The sequence below is a fragment of the Odontomachus brunneus genome, unplaced genomic scaffold, assembly GCF_010583005.1.
Source record: "Odontomachus brunneus isolate Ranch 3 - 2012 unplaced genomic scaffold, Obru_v1 Obru_scaffold_060, whole genome shotgun sequence".
In the NCBI taxonomy this organism is placed as follows: Eukaryota; Metazoa; Arthropoda; class Insecta; order Hymenoptera; family Formicidae; genus Odontomachus; species Odontomachus brunneus.
Window position 1 is genome coordinate 597,024 of NW_022639510.1, and position 22,006 is coordinate 619,029.

The 22,006-nt window shown below is 39.7% G+C and overlaps 3 protein-coding genes and 1 long non-coding RNA gene across 7 annotated transcripts; 2 read left to right on the forward strand and 2 right to left on the reverse strand.

Annotated features, from left to right (window-relative positions):
* Positions 1 to 2,068: 2,068 nt before the first annotated feature.
* On the forward strand, positions 2,069 to 17,192 carry LOC116846110 (protein suppressor of sable). Of its 4 annotated transcripts, XM_032819550.1 has the most exons (9): positions 5,428 to 5,453; positions 5,618 to 5,710; positions 7,574 to 7,955; positions 8,106 to 8,355; positions 8,870 to 9,225; positions 9,386 to 9,599; positions 9,739 to 10,058; positions 11,666 to 11,897; positions 12,191 to 17,192. In XM_032819550.1, exons 1-9 carry the CDS (start codon positions 5,443 to 5,445, stop codon positions 14,056 to 14,058), a joined length of 3,726 nt encoding a protein of 1,241 aa, XP_032675441.1. In that variant the 5' UTR covers positions 5,428 to 5,442; the 3' UTR covers positions 14,059 to 17,192. The 4 variants fall into 4 exon arrangements, with proteins under 4 accessions (XP_032675442.1, XP_032675443.1, XP_032675441.1 ...); XM_032819551.1 differs by lacking the exons at positions 5,428 to 5,453; positions 5,618 to 5,710 and adding an exon at positions 2,069 to 4,000; XM_032819552.1 differs by lacking the exon at positions 5,618 to 5,710 and having other exon boundaries at positions 4,042 to 5,453.
* On the reverse strand, positions 16,080 to 18,133 carry LOC116846114 (U6 snRNA-associated Sm-like protein LSm8). Its single transcript, XM_032819563.1, has 4 exons — positions 17,926 to 18,133; positions 17,806 to 17,846; positions 17,352 to 17,479; positions 16,080 to 17,097 (listed from the first exon to the last, which is right to left on the reverse strand). The coding sequence occupies exons 1-4, from the start codon at positions 17,954 to 17,956 to the stop codon at positions 17,007 to 17,009; spliced, it is 291 nt and encodes a 96-aa protein (XP_032675454.1). The 5' UTR covers positions 17,957 to 18,133; the 3' UTR covers positions 16,080 to 17,006.
* A 146-nt stretch (positions 18,134 to 18,279) lies between these two features.
* LOC116846113 lies at positions 18,280 to 21,917 on the forward strand. The gene is made up of 8 exons (XM_032819560.1): positions 18,280 to 18,765; positions 18,845 to 19,142; positions 19,225 to 19,378; positions 19,455 to 19,597; positions 20,293 to 20,477; positions 20,546 to 20,927; positions 21,015 to 21,242; positions 21,317 to 21,917. Exons 1-8 carry the CDS (start codon positions 18,649 to 18,651, stop codon positions 21,469 to 21,471), a joined length of 1,662 nt encoding a protein of 553 aa, XP_032675451.1. The 5' UTR covers positions 18,280 to 18,648; the 3' UTR covers positions 21,472 to 21,917.
* On the reverse strand, positions 19,187 to 20,885 carry LOC116846116. Its single transcript, XR_004378401.1, has 2 exons — positions 20,740 to 20,885; positions 19,187 to 20,606 (listed from the first exon to the last, which is right to left on the reverse strand). It is a non-coding gene; the product is annotated as an uncharacterized LOC116846116 (long non-coding RNA).
* Positions 21,918 to 22,006: the final 89 nt, after the last annotated feature.

Below are 22,006 nucleotides of genomic sequence, written 5' to 3' on the forward strand. Positions count from 1 at the left end.
GGAAATTTCACTTTCAAAACTTTGGAGAAGCGATGTGTACTACACGATGCACAGTTGCTAACTGATCGTATATTTAAAGCAAAAACTATCTGAAAATATATTACAAAATGCTTGAGAAATACAATAGTCCGATTCCAAAATGACCTTGAACGAGTTTTGCTGTTTTCTGTAAGTTTTTCTGTCTCTTAATCTGTTCTTTTCAGCTAACTACTGGCTGGTGCAATAAGTTAAAGGGAGACAAGTATATTTTTTCTCACTCTAACTTATTGCACCAGTTCAGCAGTGCAGCTAAAAAGAACAGACGACTAGTGACTGCGCACTCCACCCATTGTGAATCTTTCGGCGCGCAAGTATACGAGTTGACTGTACATCTCCGAAACTACTCATACAGCACGAATGTCTAAAATACATCCTAGAGATGTCCCAGAGATATCACACATCTCTGAGACGTCTCTGGAATGTATTTTGGACATTTATACCGTATGAGTAACCTGCATATTTCAAACCTCTCGAATTTCATTCTAGAAACTTCAAGTTATCATTCAAGTGAAAAAAAGTTTATTTTTTAAAATTTTACAATTGTCTAACCTCTTAATAGAAAGATCAAAACAAAATAATTTTGCGTTGTTTCAGTCAGCACTTGACTTTTACACGCTTTTTATTGTGATTTGATTAGTGTTATTTGTAGAGTCTTCCCGAATAGCACAGAGAATTCAGAACGAATTTAATCGTATCCCAAGTAGCACACACATGTTTTAAAAATGTTTTATAAACGTTAGAACCAAACCTTTCATAACCGTTTCCAAAACGTTTCATAATGTTTCTGAAACGTTTTTCATGAGTAAAAATGTCTACTCAAAAAAACATGAAACGTTATTTTTGCGAAAAAAAAAATCGTTGAAGAAACGTTTTATAAACGATTCATAAATAAGGTTTCAGAGAGGTTCTTGTTAAAACGTTTCTTATTGGTGCTTTACGGTTCTGAAACTATAGATACTTTTAAGAAACGTTTCTGATACGTGTATGTGCTACCTGCGATGTCACCAATTCTGAGTTTATTATTAAATGCAAATTTTTAGAATTCTCTTCACTGAACTGAACTTTGAAGAATTCTTTTTGCATCTGAAAATGAACTTAGAATTGGTGACATACGACTGAATTTTTTTTTAATTTTCTGTGCTATCTAGGTTATTTATTTCAACTTTTTGAACTTTGTTCAAACATTTATTTAAACAAATATTTATTCATTCATCGAAGTCAGCAAACCGTCGTAACGGTGCATCCTTTTATCAATTTCATGTCGCCTACGTTATCTCTCGTGCACATAGCCTTTTATCTAATCGGAGAGTTGACAAGTCATTTGCTTACTTGAACCCAAGTAAGTGTGCGAAGAACGCACTCGATGTATCTCCGTCTAAAATAAAATCGTGGCCTTGAGATTGGCTTAACGGCATTTATTGGATAAGATGTATTGATACATGCGTATGTGTGTGTTATGTGTGTGTGTGTGTCGTGTGCGTGATTTTACGTAAGTATAATTCAATGAGAGAAGACCGGCCGAGCCGCGTACGGCGCGTCGAAATTTTCCTGCGAAATTTCCACCGCCATCATGGCTCCTGGTGATCGCTCTCGCTCGGAAAATTTGTGAATTTGCGTTTTCTCGGACGAACATTTTCCGCTCGGGTAGTAACCCGACGCGCCACGTCATCACGCTTTCCGCAGCGAAGCACGGCCGTGTCGAAACAACACATTCGAGAATTCCTGCGGCCGTGGGAAAGCCTAAAGTGTGAACGGGACCGACGCAACGGACGGGAAAGAGACAGACTGAAAGAGAAGGGACGAGAACGAGAGAGCGGGTCGGGGAGGGAAGCGAATTGGCAAAGCAGCAAGAGAGAGAACGACTGGCGGAGAAGAAGGAGCGAGAATGGTGGGGGGCCGTGTGAATAAAGTTCACATGGTCACGTGAGCGGCCAGCTCGGCAGCTGATTGGTGGAGCCGCGAGGGCGAGCGTCGCTTTCTCTCCTGACCCGCTGCTCGATTGTCGGCCGCCATCCGTAGGTACCGTGACGGGCATCCGCCTCAGAATAGTTCCAGATGTGGCCATGTTTAGTTTGATCTTTAAAGTTTTCGCTCATCGTAGAGAGAGACTACACTTTTATAGTATCTGCAAAGCATAGTAACACGCCTTTGTCCGACCATCTCGCATCTCTTCGTTTCGCCTGCGACTCGTTAATTTTTTTCTCGCTGCGTCTCATCAAATGTTCGCACGCTCTTCTTGCTGAGAGAGATCCGCGAGAGATCCCTTCGCGGGGAACACAGCCGCGCGAGCGAGGGACAAAAATTGAGGAAGATAGAAAGCCCGCGCGCGCACGTGCACGCACGTACGCACGCACGCTTTGTTCCCGCAAAGCACGTTAATCCGCTGCAAGAGCACGCGTCTCTGCGCGTCCGTGACACGCCCGATTATTTATTTCTCTTCGGCCCTCGCGATCGAAGATTCGCTCGCAAGATCTCTCGGCAAGGGACGCGCGCATTCAGACTCGTCGCTCCCTTTCTCTGTCTCTCTCGCGAAACGTTCGCCGTTCACGGGAAGAGGGAAACCTCGTCGTTGTGCCTCCATCGTCATCGGTCATCGTCGTCGTCGTCAACGTCCACGTCAACGTCATCGTCGGTCGCGAAATCTGAATCGAATCGCAAAGATTCTCGTTCGCGATTTCGGTAAAAGAACGCGCAAGTGAAAGCATCGCGACGTTCCCGAGGGGTGGGGGTGGCAGGGGGAGGAAGAAGAAGGAAAAGAGACGCCGACGTCATCCGTCGTCGCAGCGCGTCCCTTTTCTATCTCTCTCTATCTCTCTCTCTCTCTCTTTCTCTCTGTTCTGACGAGACGAGAAGATTACGCACGCACGCGCGCAAGCGAGCACGTCCCATTTCTGCGCACTTCCGTTTCGGATGCTCGCGCGAGACGAGCGAGCCGCACGTCGTGCACGGGCACACACAGAGAAGCGGGTCATACGCAACAACGTCCTACAAATACACGGACGACGGGGGGCAGGCATGCAGAGGCCTGCCGGGAGTATAGGTAAAAGATAATCGTCACGAGAGAGAGAAAGAGATATCCACAAACGACGACGTGTTGGATGTCGTCGTCGCTACCGCCGCCGTCGTCGTCGTCGCCGCCGCCGTTGCCACCGCCGCCGCCACCGTCGCCATCGCCGCCGCCGCTGCTGTCGCCGCCGCCGCCGCCACCGCCGCCGCCGCCGCCCGGATTCAGCTGTGCATGCCACGTCGGCCAGAATGACGTCGTCGCGACGGCGAGAAAAGGACAATCGCGCGTTCTGACCGAATATCATTGCTCGCGGACTTTCGCGGGAAATCGAGTCGCGCGCGGGTAAGAGAGGGAGGAAAGAGAGAAAATCGCGCGAGGGAAAGATCTCGCGCGCACATAGTGAAAACCTCGAGTATCGTATCGTATCGTCGCCCCCTCGGCGAGGGAGACTAAAGAGGGCTGCTACTGCAACCGAGAGTGCATTTGTCGCATACATTCGTTCGTTTAGACACAGAATCCACGGGAGATTCGGGAAACAGAGGACCGTATGTTTGTCGGGTATCGTCGCGCGATTGATCGCGTGAGATAGAGAGAAAGAAAGACAGAGACAGAGATACGACGGTGAAAGAGGGAGAGACGAGAACGGTCTTTTTCACACAGTCCATTCCACGGGGAGAGTTCATTAAGCTCTCCCAAATGCTAGAATTCAGGCAGCGCGGTCGTTATTCCGGCAGAGCAAAGACCTGTCGAGTGTGGTCGGGCGAATCGATCGTCTGATCGTCGTCGGGCGGCCGCAGTGCAGTAATAATAGAAAACTTGTTGGTCACGGGGTTCACGAACGTACGCACGAACGCACGCACGCACGCACGCACGTTACAGATCGAGATCGATCTGCGGAGAGCCGAAAACGATGGCATTAGAAAGTGTTTCCGCGGCAGAGACTCTAATACAAAGGTTTGCTTCATATATATACATATATATATTTTTTTTTTACTCTCAACCGCGCCAATGAGACAAAACACAGGCAAGAGAAATTTTGTGGGTGACTATCGCATCACGACGTTTACACATACATACATACATACATATACACGTGTACATTCATACATATACACGCAATCTCGCAACATATAGCTCTCTCCGCCTCCTCCTTCAGTACCTCGTCGCATCCCTCCCACCTTCTCGACCCCTTTCGACCGATATATTCCACCAGACCGCGACAAAGAGAGCACTCGAAGAATTTCGGCTCGTCCGCTTTTTTCCTCCCGTATGTTTCATGCTAATTTTCCGTGGGTGGGGGTATTTGTTTGATTCTCAGGTTTCATTATTTCTCCATGCGCAGAGCGCGCGCAAGAAAGAGAAAGAAATGTATAAGGTCAAGGTTGCCTTCTCTCGCCGAGAAGACGCTTGTTGCCTAAACGCGATTATTCTTTAGCCGATTGCGAATCCCGCGGGAGCCTCGGCGGACTATTCTCGGAATTGGGTCGCGCAACGCAGTTTTCGAGAGGAGGCGTTTCGCGGGAGAGTCGTGACGTGACGTCAATCCGTTATGTTTTTCTCTCTATTTGTAGCGACGAGCTCAAGTTTCGGTGCCGCGGTCGCGAGAATCTCTCTCTGTGCTCGTGCAAAAAACAAAAGAGAAAAGAAATGGAATCACGCGTGCAAAAAAAGAGAGAAAAGAAACGGAATTACGCGTTCGCCGGCGATCGATTTTTCACCGTCACGAGAGAGGAGCGACCTGGGCTCCCTCGAGATTCGAAAAAGCAATTTGATATAATGCCGCATCAAATCGATAGAGGGGTCGAGTGCATCCTCAGTGCACAGCGCGAAATCTGCTTGAATTTCCAATTGGCGGACGCGTCTCGGGCAAGCGCGAACGATGAACAAGGACAACGTCGCGAAATATCGATTTCCCAGCTCGTTTTCGCGCAGTAGTCGACCGAGGTAGGCAGGACCTTTGGCTTCTTTCCTGCCCGCCTCGTGCGAAAAGGCAGCCTCACTCACACGTGCGCACGCAGCGTGTACATACAGGACAAAGAAAGAGAGAGAGAGAGATCCGGTGACTCTTTAGTATTTTTTCTCCAATGATATTCTTCTACCGGGTGTCGCGTCATGTCTGTTGTGTGCTTTTCTAACGACAAGACCGCTGTAATCGCGCGTCATTGGGTGTATTAACGACACATCGTGATGTGTCATTAATAGCCGCGCTGCTATATGCGCGGTGCTGTCGTTGAATGTTGCTGCACGCGAAATCTGCTGCGCGGTTTTGCTACTCGCACAAATTGTCCGGTGAATTTCGCGCAAGTTGCACCGTAATCCTGGCTGTTGCGAAATCGTTTCAATTGCGACGGGGGAATTGTACACGCGGTGATCGCCAAGTCGAGAACGTCTGGTAGATGGATCGAAGGTGCGAGTAGGACAAAGCGCGACAGAGACTTCGTCACCCGGTATACCCGTATTCCCACCACGCCAAATGGACAAACGTTCCTGACCCTTCAGTCTCTTTCCTATTGACACACGAGACACGCATAATATACACGCACTCGGTACACATATATACCTAACGGACAGAAAAGGAGAAAGAGAAGGAGAGAAAGAGACAGAAAGCGAAAACCCTTCAATGAACGGAATGCACGAGAATCGACACGCGAAGAGCTCTTGGACGTAATGTCTTCTGTCGCATCATCGGCTTTAATGTCGCTCTTTGAGTCGACAATGTTGCAACGACGACGATGACGCCGTTGAGAACGTGATGATGGTCCCTTCTACGTATGTTATGACTTGATGATTATGACGATTCGTCATAATAATGATGATGAAAATGATGATGATGATCTGATGATAATGATGCCCCAATGAGATGCGGTAAGACAACTCCAATCTCTTATTCGACCCGTGACTTCGCGGCGATTCTTCAGCAGCGCGCATAGAGATCGCGAATCGGCAATCGATCGGCGATAATTCGTGCGAGGAATGATTTTAGGGAGATGGTGTCCTAAGGCAGAGGCTCTCTCGAGTTTACGTCGTAATTTCAGTGAGTTCAATTGATCCGAGCACCATGCAGCTGTGCGATTCTTGCCCGCCTCTCGTGGGATCGCCGTCGATCGGTTTCTCTCTCCCTATACCGGGTGTGCGACGAAATTCTCGGATTCAGTTCGTTTTGGCTGTATTCGGCCCGAGTTTTCCGCTCCCGAAACGCGAAACAGGTGTGCGTCCGGACCCGAGGGAAAGTAATAACAAAGAAGAAGGTCTGTTCTTTTTAGCTGCAATTCTTTTTTGCATTTTTCGCGCGATTAATTTCCTCTCGCTCGACGAGAGTTTTCGATGTGCGTCTATCTTATTTGGAGCGCAAAAAGTGCACAGCGATGCAGCTGAAAAGAACGCATGCGAAGGACGATTAATCGGACCCGTTTTGTCGTCGAGGCTTCTTCCTCTCGCGCGGAGGGAGACGCAGCCGATATTTTCGAGACGGACAGTACAAGGCGACTTGCGTCATTGTTACAGCCTGCTCGATCAAAGTTCTTCCTCTGAAGTTCTCCGTCGCATTCGACGTGCACGTGTACAGTCCGTCGACCCGTTTCAATGATCGCTATCGATTTGGCCTTGGCGACAATCATGAGCCCACCCTCATGATTTCCTCGGCGTAATTTTTAGCCCCGTACAGTCCGCCAAACAGACGCACATCGCATCAAATAGCCCGACAGAGAGAGTGAGAGAGGGAGAGTGGCTGTTATGAATTATGTCGAGGTGATGATACCGCACGGCGTCGAGAGATGCGTGCTTCTTTCTCATAGATATTCGAAATCTCCCTTACGATGGGATTGAGAAATTCACTACGATTTTTTGCCAGTTAATCTTATAATTGACGACTGAGATATAGCTCTCGCCCGATCCTTGATATCGATTTATCCGAAAATAGTCATCAGATCTTACTCATCATCACGTCATGCAGCAGTTCTGTGGTCGGGCAATGAAATGAGAAACATGCATATTGCTCTTGAGTAATCATTGATTAATCGCTCAATGCAAAATTATAGTTTTTCTAGTATGTTGCAGGGACTATCATACGTATCTCATATATGATTTAGCATTGTGTATATTTAATCAGATTTTATATATGATAAACAATAATATATAATATTTCACACACACGAGTGATGAAAGTATAACAAATATATTGCTGCAAATTCTGTCGTCGCTGCAAGCATTGAATTACAATCTTGCTATCTTAACGAAGAATTGATAACTTATTTTAGACATAGATATCTTTGTTATCTCTTCTATAGTGAGTTTAGAAATTATTGTATATGGATTTATATATCACATATACCAAAATATAATATATATATTTTATATATATATATATAAAATATATTTTTATATTTTCATATATTTTTTTTTTGTAAAAAAAAATATTACATAATTTTTACTAAAATATAAATCGCCATAGAAGAGATACTTAACAAGTTCTTTTTAAATTTCTTATGGTTATTTAAATTTATTATGGTTTATTTTTTAAATGGACAGCCATGATAATGATTTGGAAGATGGAGAGATTCCATCAGATGAAGATGATGAGCCAATCACCCACATTGCGAATAATGCACCGGAAGCAGCAAAACCAACACCAAAACCAGATTTTGTGAAGAAGACTTTTGAGCCAAAGTTTAACAAGAACAAGAAGCAACAACAGCAGCTTACACAGACAGTTAGTAAACACGACCGTTTCTTGAAATACAAGGGGCCATCTGAAGATTGGGCTGGAGATGTTGAAAAAGCCATCAAGGCTGTGTTGGAAGAGGATACAGGGAGGAATCAAGAAGTCAAAGTGAAGACTAAGAACAACAGGAACAAAGCCAGGAAAAGAATTCGTGAGGAGAGAGAGGAAGAGCGTAGCAAAGAACAAAAAGTATATACAATTTACTAGATCTCTGTTAAATTTGTGATTTGAATTATATCTGAATTCACATACTAAACATTGTTCTTACAATAAGCTTACAATACAGACACAACAGTTGTTATATATGACATCTTAATAACATCTTATATTCTTTCACAGAAACGAAAAATCAGCGATGACGAGAACGGCAACGACGATGAGGACGAGATGCTCTTTATACGAGGAGCGTCGCCTATCAGAAAGGATTCTCAAGAAAACAACTCCCCTAGACGTGCTGTAAACGAGCACGAAACGTTCGAGAACGCCTCAGAATACGAAGAGAGGCCTAACACAAATCGACACAGAGAGAATGAAAACAAACGCGGTACTGGACGTGGAGGAGGAGGAGGAGGAGGTGGAGGAGGTGGAGGTATGAAGACTGCTAATGTTTAATTTTCCGATTACGATTACATAGTTAGAACACATGCTATGTCAGTAACCCAAATAGCCAAACTTGCAAAACTTGCCAAACAGAAGTAAATTTTGTGTATGCTATAAATTTTATCGACAGCTTACTAACAAAAATGCAACAAGGTCTGCTAGCAGAGTATGATGATAGATTGACAGCAAAAACCAAACAGAATCTGTTGTTCCATATAACCACTTGAATAGAATATACTGCAGATCCTACTTGGTTTTGTCTTCAATCTGCTATCAAGTCAGGTCAGCAAGTTCTGTCGACAGAGTAAATTAGTTTAATACAGACACAGTTATGGATCTGCAAATAAATAATAATAAAATAAATCTACTGCCAATCTACCGGCATAGTGTTAACATTTTGCTTGTAGACTTACTGGAACTTATGTAGACTGTATTGTTGTAATTGTAAGATATTTATTGTAGCTGTTTTTAACGTATTTAACGTTTTTATAATGTTACAACAGGACGTCGCGGTGGCAAGAACGAACGTGGTAAGAACAAGACTCGCGGCCAAATGCGAAATGACCGAAACGGTCGCCGACCGCAGAACAATGATCATGGATCGAATTACGATCCTGACACGATCTGCTTATACTACATGCAAGGAAAGTGTCATAGGGGAGATGACTGTCCGTTTTCACATAATGCCTTGCCACCTAGGAAAATGGAATTATGCAAGTTTTACCTGATGGATTGCTGCGCGAAGCGAGAGAAGTGTCTGTATATGCATCAGGACTTTCCATGCAAGTTCTTCCATACTGGTTTAAAGTGTAATCAGGGAGACAATTGTAAATTTTCACATCAGCCTTTAAGCGATCAGGTAACTTACAATTTCTAAATTTTAATACTTATATTTTTATAACGAGAAATATAATTTACTCGTATAATTTAATAATGTAATTTATTTTGAATTGCATTTTAAGTGCTTGAAAATAAGTTACTTGCCATGAAAGATAATTCTGTTAAAACTTTTATTTCAGGTAAAGGCAATTCTATTAAAACACTTGGAAAGTGCGCCGAAAGAGATTCTTGGAGATTTTCCCAGGTTAAGTAGAGAAGGTGCAATATTAATGATAAATAATACTGCACGTTCTTTAGCACAGGGACAAGATGCGGCTAATCAAAAAATCCCCAGTCTCTTCGAATTAAATTTATCAGCACCTATAGACAAGAATGACGAAAAGGATGACAAAGGTAACTTGAGAGAGAAAAGCAGAAATATTTTCTATTAAAGTTATTTTAACGACCACTTTGAAATTCTCATTTCCTTACAAACTTGTTCTTACGCTAATTTCGATTCTTTGATTAAAAACAAAATTGTTCAATTAAACAGAGGAACTAATGGGTCAACAAAAGATCAATATGAGGAAACCTTCCGGTAAGAGGACACGATGGGGATCAGACGAAGACAGAGTCCCTTATGAACAAATTATGCTGCTACAGTCGGCGAACGAGTTGGGTCTTCAGCTTCCAAATGTAGCTTTAGGTTTAGCACAGCAACACAACAATACGCAAATGCAGCACAAACAGGCGCATCTGGCTGCACCACCTACAGATTTTTATGCCGAAATAAATGCGGAATCAAACAAAAATGTATATAGGATGAAAGAAGATTTTACGAAGGATATAGGAGAAGACGATATATTGGAGCAGGTATAACTAATATAAATTAATATATTGTAATAAATTACAGCAATTACAATTCCGCGAAATCATATAAATTTGACTCACACAACAATATGATGTCTCTTAACGATGTCTAAAAGATTTTAAAAATTTTTTAGACGTCTTAAAAAGTTGTCAAAGAGACGTCTTAAGGCTCCTGGCCCCTCGCATTGTCTATCTATTTTTAATGTCAGAAGCGAGAGAAAATGCATGCTAAAAATTCTTGCGAAATATGTTAAAATAAGAATATATATCCATAAAGTAATACTTGCAATTGATTAAACAAATATATAAGATATTCCATGCATTCCCCTTTTGCTTTAACAATCAATAATTTGTCATAAATTAACATACAATTCATCTTCTTAACCTATTTCTTCACCTATTACTGTTCAGGTTAATTTACAATAAATTATTGATTGTTAGAGTAAAAGGAGAATGCACAAAATGTCTTACAAATTTGTTTAATCGATTGCAAGTGTTACTTTATGGTTATATATTTTTTTTCAACATATTAAAAATTTTTAGCATACATTTTCTCGCTTCTGACGTCATTAAGAAGAAGTAGACAATGCAAGAGACTAAGAGCCTTGAAGATATTATTTTAAGACGTTTTGTTTAAGACTACCTTAAGATCGATATATATATATATATATGTATATATATATATCATAGATAGATTTCTGTAATTATATACACATTAAGAAGGAAAGAATTTTTTATTTATTATTATTTGCTGTAGTCAGTTAAGAATTATGATCAGAGTGTAGATTTGCTCATCTGTTCTACTCAGAGTTAGAATTAGATATCGATGATAGCTAGAGCAGATAATGATGGTAGTCGATCGTTTGATACGATTTATATCGTATAATTTAAACTTCAGAATGTATACTGTCGAATAGCAATATTTAGCAGTATATGATTTTAAAATTTAAAGCATACGATACCGTCAACATTGGCTAGCTGTCATCGATATTTAATCCTGAACAAGACGGATAAACAAATCCACTATTTAACTATTATTCTCAAGTATCATCTCTATATGCAAGAAAATAAATTTTCACTCGGCACTGAAACTTAAACGTAAACTGAACAAATTATAAAAATTTACAGTTTAATAACTTCTACAAAATTTTGTGACAAAACGTTTCACGTATACGACGCTCGCAAAGACTAAGAAGTCGTTATATTTGTCATAGCAACAACGTATATAAATCTCATAGTCGGTAATGTAGACAGTTATACATAGTCTTAAAAATGTCATTCAATAGACGTCATAAAGACGTCTGAAATAAAATGTCTTTAAGACATTTTTTGTGAAATGTTTTAAATGAAATGGAATTTAATGGAAATGTTTTAAAGACATCTTCTTTCAGACGTTATCAAAAGACGTCTGAAATAAAATATTTTTAAGACGTCTTTTGTAGGTAATATTTTAAAGACATTTGAAATAAGACGTCTTTTAGACGACTTTTAGTAATGTCATAAAGAGAGATACTTTTTAGATATACATTTTGTGTGAGTAGTTAAAAAAATTATTAGAATCAGCCTGTATTATTATTTCATTTTACTACTAATATTGTTTAACTTTACAGCCGAAAAAGAAAAATCGTAACTCGATAGAAAATCTAAAAGACATTGACTTGAGGCAAATGCTGAAAGCAAAGAAACTAGCGCCTGTGTACAGCATAGCTGACGAAGTAGCAAACCTTACGAAAAATAAAGTCGATGACGAGAGCGATCAAGACGAGGAATCCGATCTCGTTATTGAGATGCCGGCTGAAGATGATGATAAAGAAAAAGGCAAGCACGTTAGTAATCAGCAAAGTAAGTGCTTATATATATCTTGTTTAAAATCTTTATATTTTACATCATTTTTAAGATATTTCTATACTTAAATTAAAAAGATACCTGTGAATAAATCCCTGAAACTATAAGAGATAATAGGCATTTTCTTTGTAACTGCACTGTTGAACTAGTGCAATAAGTTAGAGTGAGAAAACGTATATTTGTCTCATTTCAATATATTGCACCAGTTCAGCAGTGCAGTTACAAAGAACAGGTCTAGTATCAAATAACGGAGATATACAGATTAATCATTGCACATCTGTCTTTAACAGACGAACAGCCCATTGATGCGTTTTTGACGTCTATGGACGAGCAAGAGGTGCCGTCACACTTACCGAAGAAAGCACAGGAGCTGTTCATGCGAATACAACAGCAACAGCGCGCGGCTCAAGACAGTTTCAAAAACATGGACAACGATACCGACACAGAGCGCACGAATCAAGTCATGGAGGATTGGTATTCGGACGAAGAAGATGACGACGACGATGACGACGAGAGCGGTAATCTCACGATAGTTGACAGTTCGAAGGACGAGGTTGAACTCGTCGAGAAGTCCCATAGCGCCGTTAAAGAGGAGTTCCAGACAACGACCCCTGTCGCGCCCAGCGTTCCTCAACCGGCAGTCATCGTGGATAAGCTGGGAGACTTGAGTAAGATCGATATCAGCGCCGAGGTGTCTAAGCTATTATCAACACTTAAAGCCCAGAGTTCCACGGGCAACAAAACGCAGCAGGTTTCAGGCAGCTCTAATCAAGACACATCGAAGGTTAAATCGACTCAAGATTCCACGGGTGAAACGTCAAGTCCAAGAGTATCGCCGGATCCGACACCGGCACCGGTCGCACCTGTGTCCAGAGACCCGCGGATGTCCAGGGATCCTAGGCAACGCAGGGATGAGCAGAAGCCAAGCAGCCCCAGCATATCTGACTCCAAGAGGGACTCGCAAAAGCATCTCAGACTAGAGACTAGTATCTACAGTTCCGGCATTACACCACTGGACACACATATGGACACTGATCTCAGGACGAAAACAGATCAGGATCTCCGGCGACAGGATATGGATTTCAGACAACGCTTTCAAACCGGCTTCGGCGATACGGACTTGCGGGTGGTAGGCGCCAGTTTCACAGACGCGTCCACCAAGTCCGACGTGGACCTGCGTCAGATATTGAGTCTGCCGTTCAAGCCGGCGCCTTCGCATATGCCGTGCACCGAGATCGACGCAAGCATCGCGTCACATCCGCCGATAACGTACAAGGTTTACATTGTCGACATACCACGGCCAGATTACACGGGTCTCAAGTTGACGAAGAACGACGCGCAAGTAAAGTACGATCCCCGTCTCCGCAAGATCTTCCGCATCGGCAAGCCAGAGCTGGTGGCAGACTCGCCGATGTCGCCGCCGCCAGCAGTCATAAAGCAGGAGACTCCAAAGTCGCCACCGCAAATTCGCTCGGATCCACGGCGGAAGACGCTTGAAGCGGCTGCTTCCAACCAGTCCGCAGCAAACGCCAACGCAATGATGTCCAAGCAACAGCCACAGCCAATGGATATGGGACCCAACATGGGTCTTGGACCTGGAGGCATGCCGCCCGGCATGCCTGGTGGCCCGCCACCTAACATGCCAGGACCGGCCATGATGCCGATGGGCCCGAATCATCCCATGGGCATGGGAAATATGGGCCCGATGAGGCCGATGATGCCGCCTATGGGCATGCCGCCGTCGATGGGCATGAACGGGCCGCCGATGCCGATGTCGCAGGGTCAGATGAACTATGACCCACGCTTCAATGTGCAGCGAAACAACGGAGTTGGCCTCCTGGGTCCTGGACCAAGCAATTTCGGGTCAGACGCAAGTAATTCCTACGAGGGTGGGGCGCCACCGCCGTACCCCGGTGGTAACTTCAACAACTTCGGTCCCGGGGGCGGCGGCGGCGGCGGCGGCGGTGGTGGTGGTGCTGGTAGTGGTAGTGGTGGGCCCGGTGGTCCTGGTGATTCTATGGGCTTCAATCCGAACGCCTCGAATCCGCCGAATTTCATGGGCGACGGTACGGATTGGGTCCCTGGCAGCGGGAACAGACGCGGCGGCCGTATCCGCCGGCGGAATCGCAACAGGACCAATATGGTAGCTAATAATTGAGAGAAAGCTTCCAAGGAGCTCTTAGTGGGTACAGCTATCGTGTAGTCCGAGTACCTGACGATAATTCTCCAAAGGGCGTTTCAGTTTGTCGCATGTAGCGCCATCGATACGTCCTTATATATGATTCTGAGAGTTATCGAGCAATGCCGATTATCAATCAAGTTCTCGTCATGTATGTATATGAATGGATGTGTGTGTATGTGTGTGTGCGCGTGAAAAAGAGAGAGAAAAAAGGATTTTTCATTAAGCAAAAACCGCGTGCGGAATCCTGCGTAATTCGTGCATGCACGATTTTCTCTCCACTTCGGACTTACTTAAAACGGTCATACGTTACTCGGAAAGTTACTTACGATACTTTCGTTAAGCAGGTTAAAAAGCTGTGTAAAGCTGCATAATTCTCAACAACGCTTAGTTAGAAATAATTCGTAATACAAATAATATAACAGATATTTATATATAGCGATGAAAAATATGTATCCTGATTAACTTCGCAAAAAGACACTTGGGATTGCATTCATAGCTCGGGTTTATATCTAAAATCGTCTTAAATTATCTTAACATTTTAGGGACCAGGCACACACAGATTAATGTTTTTGTTTAACTGTATTTGTAGGCGCCGGTCCTCGAAATGTTGTGATTGTTTGATTGTTAATTGCGTAAGAAAGTTAATTTGAGATGATTTCTAATGTAAGGTCGGACTATGAGTATGCAGGTCAGCATAATAGCTTTAACATGTTGTACAATTAGATTATTAGAACGGCTGTTCTAACGGCTGCGTTCAGCAGCAGCAGAGAAAGCTGCTTTATGATTGTTATAAAATTCGTGAATTTGAATGATATCTTAAATTAGATTTGGTCAAAATTAAGAGTACACATTGATCAGATTCACGAATTTTATAGTAGTTGCATAGCAGTTTTCTTTGCTGAACGCAATTGATTGTAAGATAAAAGTACCACCAATGCCCGAACATGTGTACCCAATTCTGAACATTTTTATTGTGAAACGTAAGTATTTAAACTTTTAACTTAAAATATAAATACAAGTATTGAGTATATATATACAAGTATATACATGTTTTGTTAAGAATATATGAGTTTAAATACTCATATTTGAAGAAAAAAATAAAGCTGTCCAGAATTGAATATGTGCTCGGCAATTGGTACTTTCACCTTACGCTTTATTGATTTATTATTTATTAATTATTTAAAGAAAAGAGTGAGGACATTCTCTCTCTATCGGAGTAGTGTCTCACAGCGATAGATGTTAATGTTCAGAGAAACAAATACAAAAATTACAAAATACTAATCACACACACATTCGATGTACTTGCAATTAGTAGCCTAATTATATACTACATGTTGAAGCTGTTGTGCACACATTTAGCACGTAAGTCGCTCGCGAATCAATCAATCAACGATCGATGGATGAAGCAAACAAATGATAGTGATTGCACTGACGAGTTTTGTTGTCTTCCACACGTGGCACGCGACACACGGACAAGCAATGTGTGAATGAGTATTCGCGGCATGCGAGACACGCGTGTCTCTCTTGACGATTCACATTCAAGCGATTCGACTGACACACGTGTCAGTCAGTCAGTCCGGATGGTGATGCCAACAAGACGAGATGCCTGTTTATCTTATGAGAAAAATGACTTTACTCATTTGAAGGAATGAATCACATTTTTTTAAGAGAGATAATTTTTACAGACTGCGTTCTCCAATGTTCACTGTCGTTATTGAAGATCTGTAATATATGTAACGTAAATTATATAGATTTTCTATACTGACAGCGAAATATATTGGAACACAGCCATAGTATTCGCATGCCTGCGTGTGTAAACGTAAAGAAATCCTATAGCATAGCAATATATTCTCTCAATACTAACCGATATTTGACAACGTTGGATTTAAGGGAAGGGAACATCACGTAGAAATAATTGTGTCAAATTAATGAAACACTATAACCCGTTATCCGTTCGAGAACGAATACGTTGATATCAATATATTTAACATTCTAATTACCATTATAATCCTATTATCTCCTTTATTTGTTCATCTTATTTAATTTGCATATTTGCACAACTATTCGGACACCGATGACATGATCTGCGTACTTCACGACACGTAGACTCTAAAGTGAAATGCAATATTTTGTAAGAAAATATGGAGTATATGGGGAAGGTTTTAAACCTATCTACAACTATTTCGTGAAACGACTATACTTTTCTACTTGCGTTCTACGAACGTACATATGAGAGTGCGAGTTCTGTTACTTCCAATTTTCCCAATTTTCTAAAATTAACGTGAACATTTTCAATGATCAAGCGACTCAAAGTAACACTCGACTCTGTACTCTCATATACCAATGTAAGTTACAATTAAGCCTGATTAATCTTTCTAGTGCGGTACATACAGTTGTGTATCCCACTGTAATAATACTCTGTGGCGAGTCAGATTTTTAAACATATACACATATTTCCATCAGGATAAATCTATACATGAAAAAAAATATATATATACATATATAGTTGAATTTACTTAGTTGTTATTAGAATGTTAATTCATATTGCGATTACATATAGTTTCTATTCACTCATTATTATTGCTATAGTATGATAGAATGAAATTATATTTGTAAAAAGTGAAGTTTACTATATCATACGATAAGATTTTTGTACAGATGAGACTTGCCAGTTCAAATGCAAGTTCTCGGTGCTTTATCTCAATGATGTAAATACCACTGTATTAGTTCTGTGCACTTTTTAAAATATAATTATATAAGAAGCTGATCTATATATGATGAATGAAGATTTTTATACAATATACAACCTATGCAAGAAAATGTATTCTTTTTTTTTTTTTATGATGTACACAAACGTTTTCTTTTATTTTAGGTTGGAACGAGAATAAGCGGTAACTTTAAAAATGTAATTTCTGGTACATGCATCAATGTACAATAGAACTTAGAGGTTCAGCTCGTATTGTTGATAAATCCAGTCGTGCATCCATTTCGTCATCTAATTCTCCCACTATTGCTCTGAAAGAAAAGCGCATAAATTGTATGCATCTCGTACAAATATTTATGTTTTATATTTATTTCTCTATAATAGAATAAGAGGTGTAAATACAGAATGATGTGAAATAAAATTATTTTTATATCACTGCTTCATATGATAATACAAATATATTGTATGAACAGTATAACTGAGTATTTGTAGAAAAATAATCATAATAAAATGATTATTAAAGTTATATATTTTTCATAAAACATATGTGCTTCTGAATACTAACATGTTGTCTCCTCTGATAATATGTAAACCCAAGACAACTTGCTCCACTCCCTGTGTTGTACTGTACACTCGTTCATGTGATTCATCCAAAATTATGTTAATAGTTTGATCAAAACCTTTCAATGTTCCCTGAAAGAAGTTCCATTTGAAATTAGATTAAATTAGATTAAATAAAATTATGACACTATATGAATAGATATACAGAAGATACAATCAAGTTTCCCAATGGGATTGACATGTTTATGTGTGAAACGCAATTTAAAAGATTTTGACATGAGAGAATATTAACTTAAAATGTTTACTCAAAAAATGTAAATACAACATAGCCATCACACAGTATACGTTATTCCCTGATAATAATAAATGTTTAAGAGAACTGCCAAAGAAGTAACAGTTACTTATGTATATATTGGTTTTTTTAGCACACTTGCGATTCTGCAAATACACATACTTACAATGAAATTTCTACCGTCCGACGTGATAACGGAAACCGTGTCTAACCAATATTTAGGATAATATATGCATCTGTTCATTGTGTTACACTTGAGAGAAAGTTAAATGTTTTTAAAGGATACGATTCACATAGCTTTCTAATCCCGACGCCATTATTTATCATTGACTGCCTGCCAAAATATCGGGTATAAAACCGCATAAGTGCGTAGGCAGGTGACAGCAGATAAGCGGCGCCGATTATAGGTTAACTGAGGCTGGCGCAAAACAACAGTTGCCAAACAAACTTTTCTCACACAGATTATGCCGTAACCGCCATCATCTCGCGCGGAAAACTACAAATCGAATAAGCATGAATCTCCCCAAAGCACGAACCTAGGGAGTCGAACGAGCTAGGTTAGGTTACAGTCTGGTTTCAATCGTAAGGTTGGCCATATCATGGCAGCTTGCAGTAAAATATGAAAAAGAGCGGCATATCATGTCTTGTGATTCCATTAACAACAGAAGAAGAAATCAATCATATTTGAATTATTTTATATCTTTACATTACTTTCTGTTGATGTTGAATTAATATTATCATATTGCGCTTTAAATAATTGTTTCATTAAGTTTCCTTCAAATTCCTAATATTCTATAAGACGAACAACATAAGAGAAATATCACTAAAGGGCATTGTGTACAAACAAGAAATAACTTGTTAGATAACATTTATTTTGCATTACTCGGTAGTGTTTAGTTGAGTAATCATATACAGTACAGATTATGCAGATGAAACATATTTAACAACGTAAATAAGCACCATTGATGAGACAAACTGCTATTAAATCTGTATAAAAACGATTGGAACAATGAACAGGTCAGGAAATACTTATATTACAACTATTAGCACCTCGTTCTACGAAAATGTATCTTTGCTCACGCAAATGGTACCGTCGTCCTTTAAATTTCGGCAACACTTTAAAAAGGTACGGTAATGAAAATCCAAATATATATTTTTGTGTTTTACCATAAGTTTTCTAACAAGAGGGTTCTTCTCTTTATAAGAACATGTTTGACAAGCCTAACACAGCTGGTTTTTTGCACGTATCTCATTATCTATCGGTCATATATGACGCGAAGTTGTTTAAACAAATGGTCAAGTGGCCACTGTTATCTAAGAAGGATGAAGTAGTGTATCGCAATGAAATGAAAAACTTCCTTTCTTTTTTATCGCGAGATAATCCAGACATTAATTTCCCAACGATATTGACATCCCACTTAACACAAGCAGGAGGAACTAAATTTCTTGTTATCATGTGGAAGATATCGCAACTTGCTCTCAGAACTTACATTAAAAAACAATGTGGGTAATATGTTCAGTGTAAAAATACAAAGACAGCTGTTCTCTTCCTTCCATCATCATTTATTTTAAATATATTCTTTAGTTCAAGGTGAATTGTTGAGTGCACCACGTACAAGCCCAGTGGATGATTTGACTATTGCATACTTCAACAGCGTAATTGCTGAAAGATGCAAAGCTGCGAAAGAAATGCACAGAGAAGCAAAGAGAATTCTGGATACTACAAGTAACTTACTCAAGTAAATCCTGGGAATCATGTTTGCTTACATAGTAAATAGTGACATAGTTTTCTTATAATCCTATCATGTATCTTAGGAACGAAATGGAATCACAGAATATATATAAAGCAGAAATTTTTGATAGAACACAGAATATAAAGAAGATGGTATCTGATATGTTGGTTCATCCATTGGTTCAAAAACAGTTGCTAGATGTTGAAGATTCAAACATTATAAACAGTTGGTGTTCTCTTTGTGAACAACATTATATATTTATATTTTATTCTATATAATTTCTCACTGTAGTCTCAAATTATTATATAATATGTATACTGTAGTCTATTATTATATAATATGTATACTGTAGTCTATTATTATATAATATGTATACTGTAGTCTCAAATTATTATATAATATGTATACAGCCTAATTTGACAATTCATGACCTGCATATTGTGTGCAGGTAGGATATTAGGTCTGAACAAAAGGGTTTTCTACCATTTTGCAAATAACCATGTAAATTTTGTGTTATTAAGAAGATTGTTACATGCATAATCATGCACTAATTTTCTTTAATTAATAATAAAAAAATTACGTGATCATCTGCAAAATAATAGGATTTTATTGTTCAATTTGACTTCATATCTACAAACAACAGATGTACAATCTACAATCGTACATATTTACAATCAGTAGCGTCACCATCATAACTCATCTATTATATCGTAATCATTTATCTTTAACTAATAACTCAGAATTTTATATGGTTGTTTGCGAAATGGCAGAGAAATTATATGTTTAGTTTGACGAGTTCTATCTGCACACGATGGATGTATCATGAATCGCCAGACACTTCGTATATATATTTACACACACACACACACACACACACATAATTATTTGTACATTACACAATGTTATTTCTAACATTGCAGTATGGAAAAGAAATATATCAAAGAACCTCCAATATATACGTGGCGGGAGTGAGAAATTAAACGAATTGGAAGAATCCTGTAGGTGCTTATACAAGCTTATTTCGAAGATAATCTCGAATTCGGAAGTACTCGATGCAAATAAATTGCCCAAAATCAACGGCGACAATCGTTTGCTACATACAGAGGTAGTGTAGGGATTGTGCACAGATTTTACGCGCAACTTTTACTGCTCAATAATTCACTTTTTACTCAGGATTTGTACACGAATGGCTCCATTGCGTTCTCCACTCTACTGTCGTTAGTCAGTTTAGCATCTGTACAAATGTTACATCATATAAACATTGCCAACTCGTCAGATTTGTCGAAATATTTATCGCATATCGAAAATGCTTGCAAAAGTATGAAAGTTATACGAGCGTTGTTTATCGCGCTGGAGGTGAAACTCACCGGTATACATCTGGACGAACAACGCGTTTCTCGAAAAGTTACAAACGTTCCCACTAGTTTCAACGTGAATGATACGTTCGTCACAAACAGAAACGTGCTTTTGAAATGTCCTGAGATTAATTTTGATCTCGATCAACATATAGACGATGATCATTTCCACAAAACATTGTGTCCATCCCTGATAGAAGGTACTGATCGTTAAGATTATATTGTTTTCGAGTTTTTACAGACTGAACTCTCAGAATGTAACTCAAGAGTGTATTAACAACTTCTAGGTAAGCATAAGTATTTATTTAGAAGATACAAACGTAAGTATCATCTAGAAAAGTGGATTGTAGCATCGTCAGGCTTCAATAGTTCCTCTTGGAACCATATGAATGGATGGCTGTCTCCTCGCGCACATTCCTTCAAGTGTAAGCCAGTTACACCTGATGGAAAGTTAACTTCACCATTATATTCTCATCATCTACATTATCCTTCACTAACGCCTAAACGTTCCACAGGTTTGTCATAATTTTAAATGTCTAGTACAGTCGAAAATTTTATATTGTTTTGTAAATTAGTATGTGATCTTTAGGAAATATATTGCACAGTCCAACTTCAATCTACGAACGATCAACGTTGAGAAAATGTCATTCAATATCAGGATATCTGATGAATTCAAAGATCTTTAATGGAAAAGCAAGGAAACTTTTTAATTCTTCTGTGATAGCATCATTACATATATCCTAAGATATATTAGAATATATAAATTGATAGGATATATAAATTGGTGAATTGGATCTTTCAATTATTGAAGTAATATTGTAGATAAAAATATTTAACGAAAGTGGAGCTTAGAGATATTGTGAGTGACTGGATAATTTGTATTAGAGAATAGTCTAGTAGACAACAATACTTAACAAATTAAGAACTTTAAACAGTGTAATATTCAGACTTATCAGGTATATAGATTTGCGTTACACGTAGAATGCCTGAGATACAGTATTATTTTATTTTATACTTATTCATTATTTTACTTACACAGTTTATATTTATAGAAGTCCATATTTATGTGTGTGCGCATACAATGTACATATCACATATGTCTATGGAAAGGCATAGATGTGATGAAACAGTGAAAATGTACAAAATGAGTGATTTAATAAATATTAGTATCTTCTATGATCTTAATCAGATTGAAGGTTTATAGCTGAGAACTCCCTGTCACTTTCAAATCAAATTTCAAATGTAATTGTACAACACAGGTCTGCGTTTCCTCGAGACA

Coding starts and splice junctions, on each gene's coding strand:
- LOC116846110 (XM_032819550.1), top strand. Junction 5,711..7,573: donor CACGCGAAGAGCTCTTGGAC/GTAATGTCTTCT, acceptor TTAAATGGACAG/CCATGATAATGATTTGGAAG. Junction 9,226..9,385: donor ATCAGCCTTTAAGCGATCAG/GTAACTTACAAT, acceptor CTTTTATTTCAG/GTAAAGGCAATTCTATTAAA.
- LOC116846114 (XM_032819563.1), bottom strand. CDS start 17,956: ATGGCGTCGGGATTAGAAAGCTATGTGAATC. Junction 17,480..17,805: donor CGGACGGTAGAAATTTCATT/GTAAGTATGTGT, acceptor AACTTCTTTCAG/GGAACATTGAAAGGTTTTGA. Junction 17,098..17,351: donor ATTATCAGAGGAGACAACAT/GTTAGTATTCAG, acceptor CTTTTCTTTCAG/AGCAATAGTGGGAGAATTAG.
- LOC116846113 (XM_032819560.1), top strand. CDS start 18,649: ATGAACAGGTCAGGAAATACTTATATTACAACTATTAGCACCTCGTTC. Junction 19,598..20,292: donor AGATTCAAACATTATAAACA/GTTGGTGTTCTC, acceptor CTAACATTGCAG/TATGGAAAAGAAATATATCA. Junction 21,243..21,316: donor AACGCCTAAACGTTCCACAG/GTTTGTCATAAT, acceptor TGTGATCTTTAG/GAAATATATTGCACAGTCCA.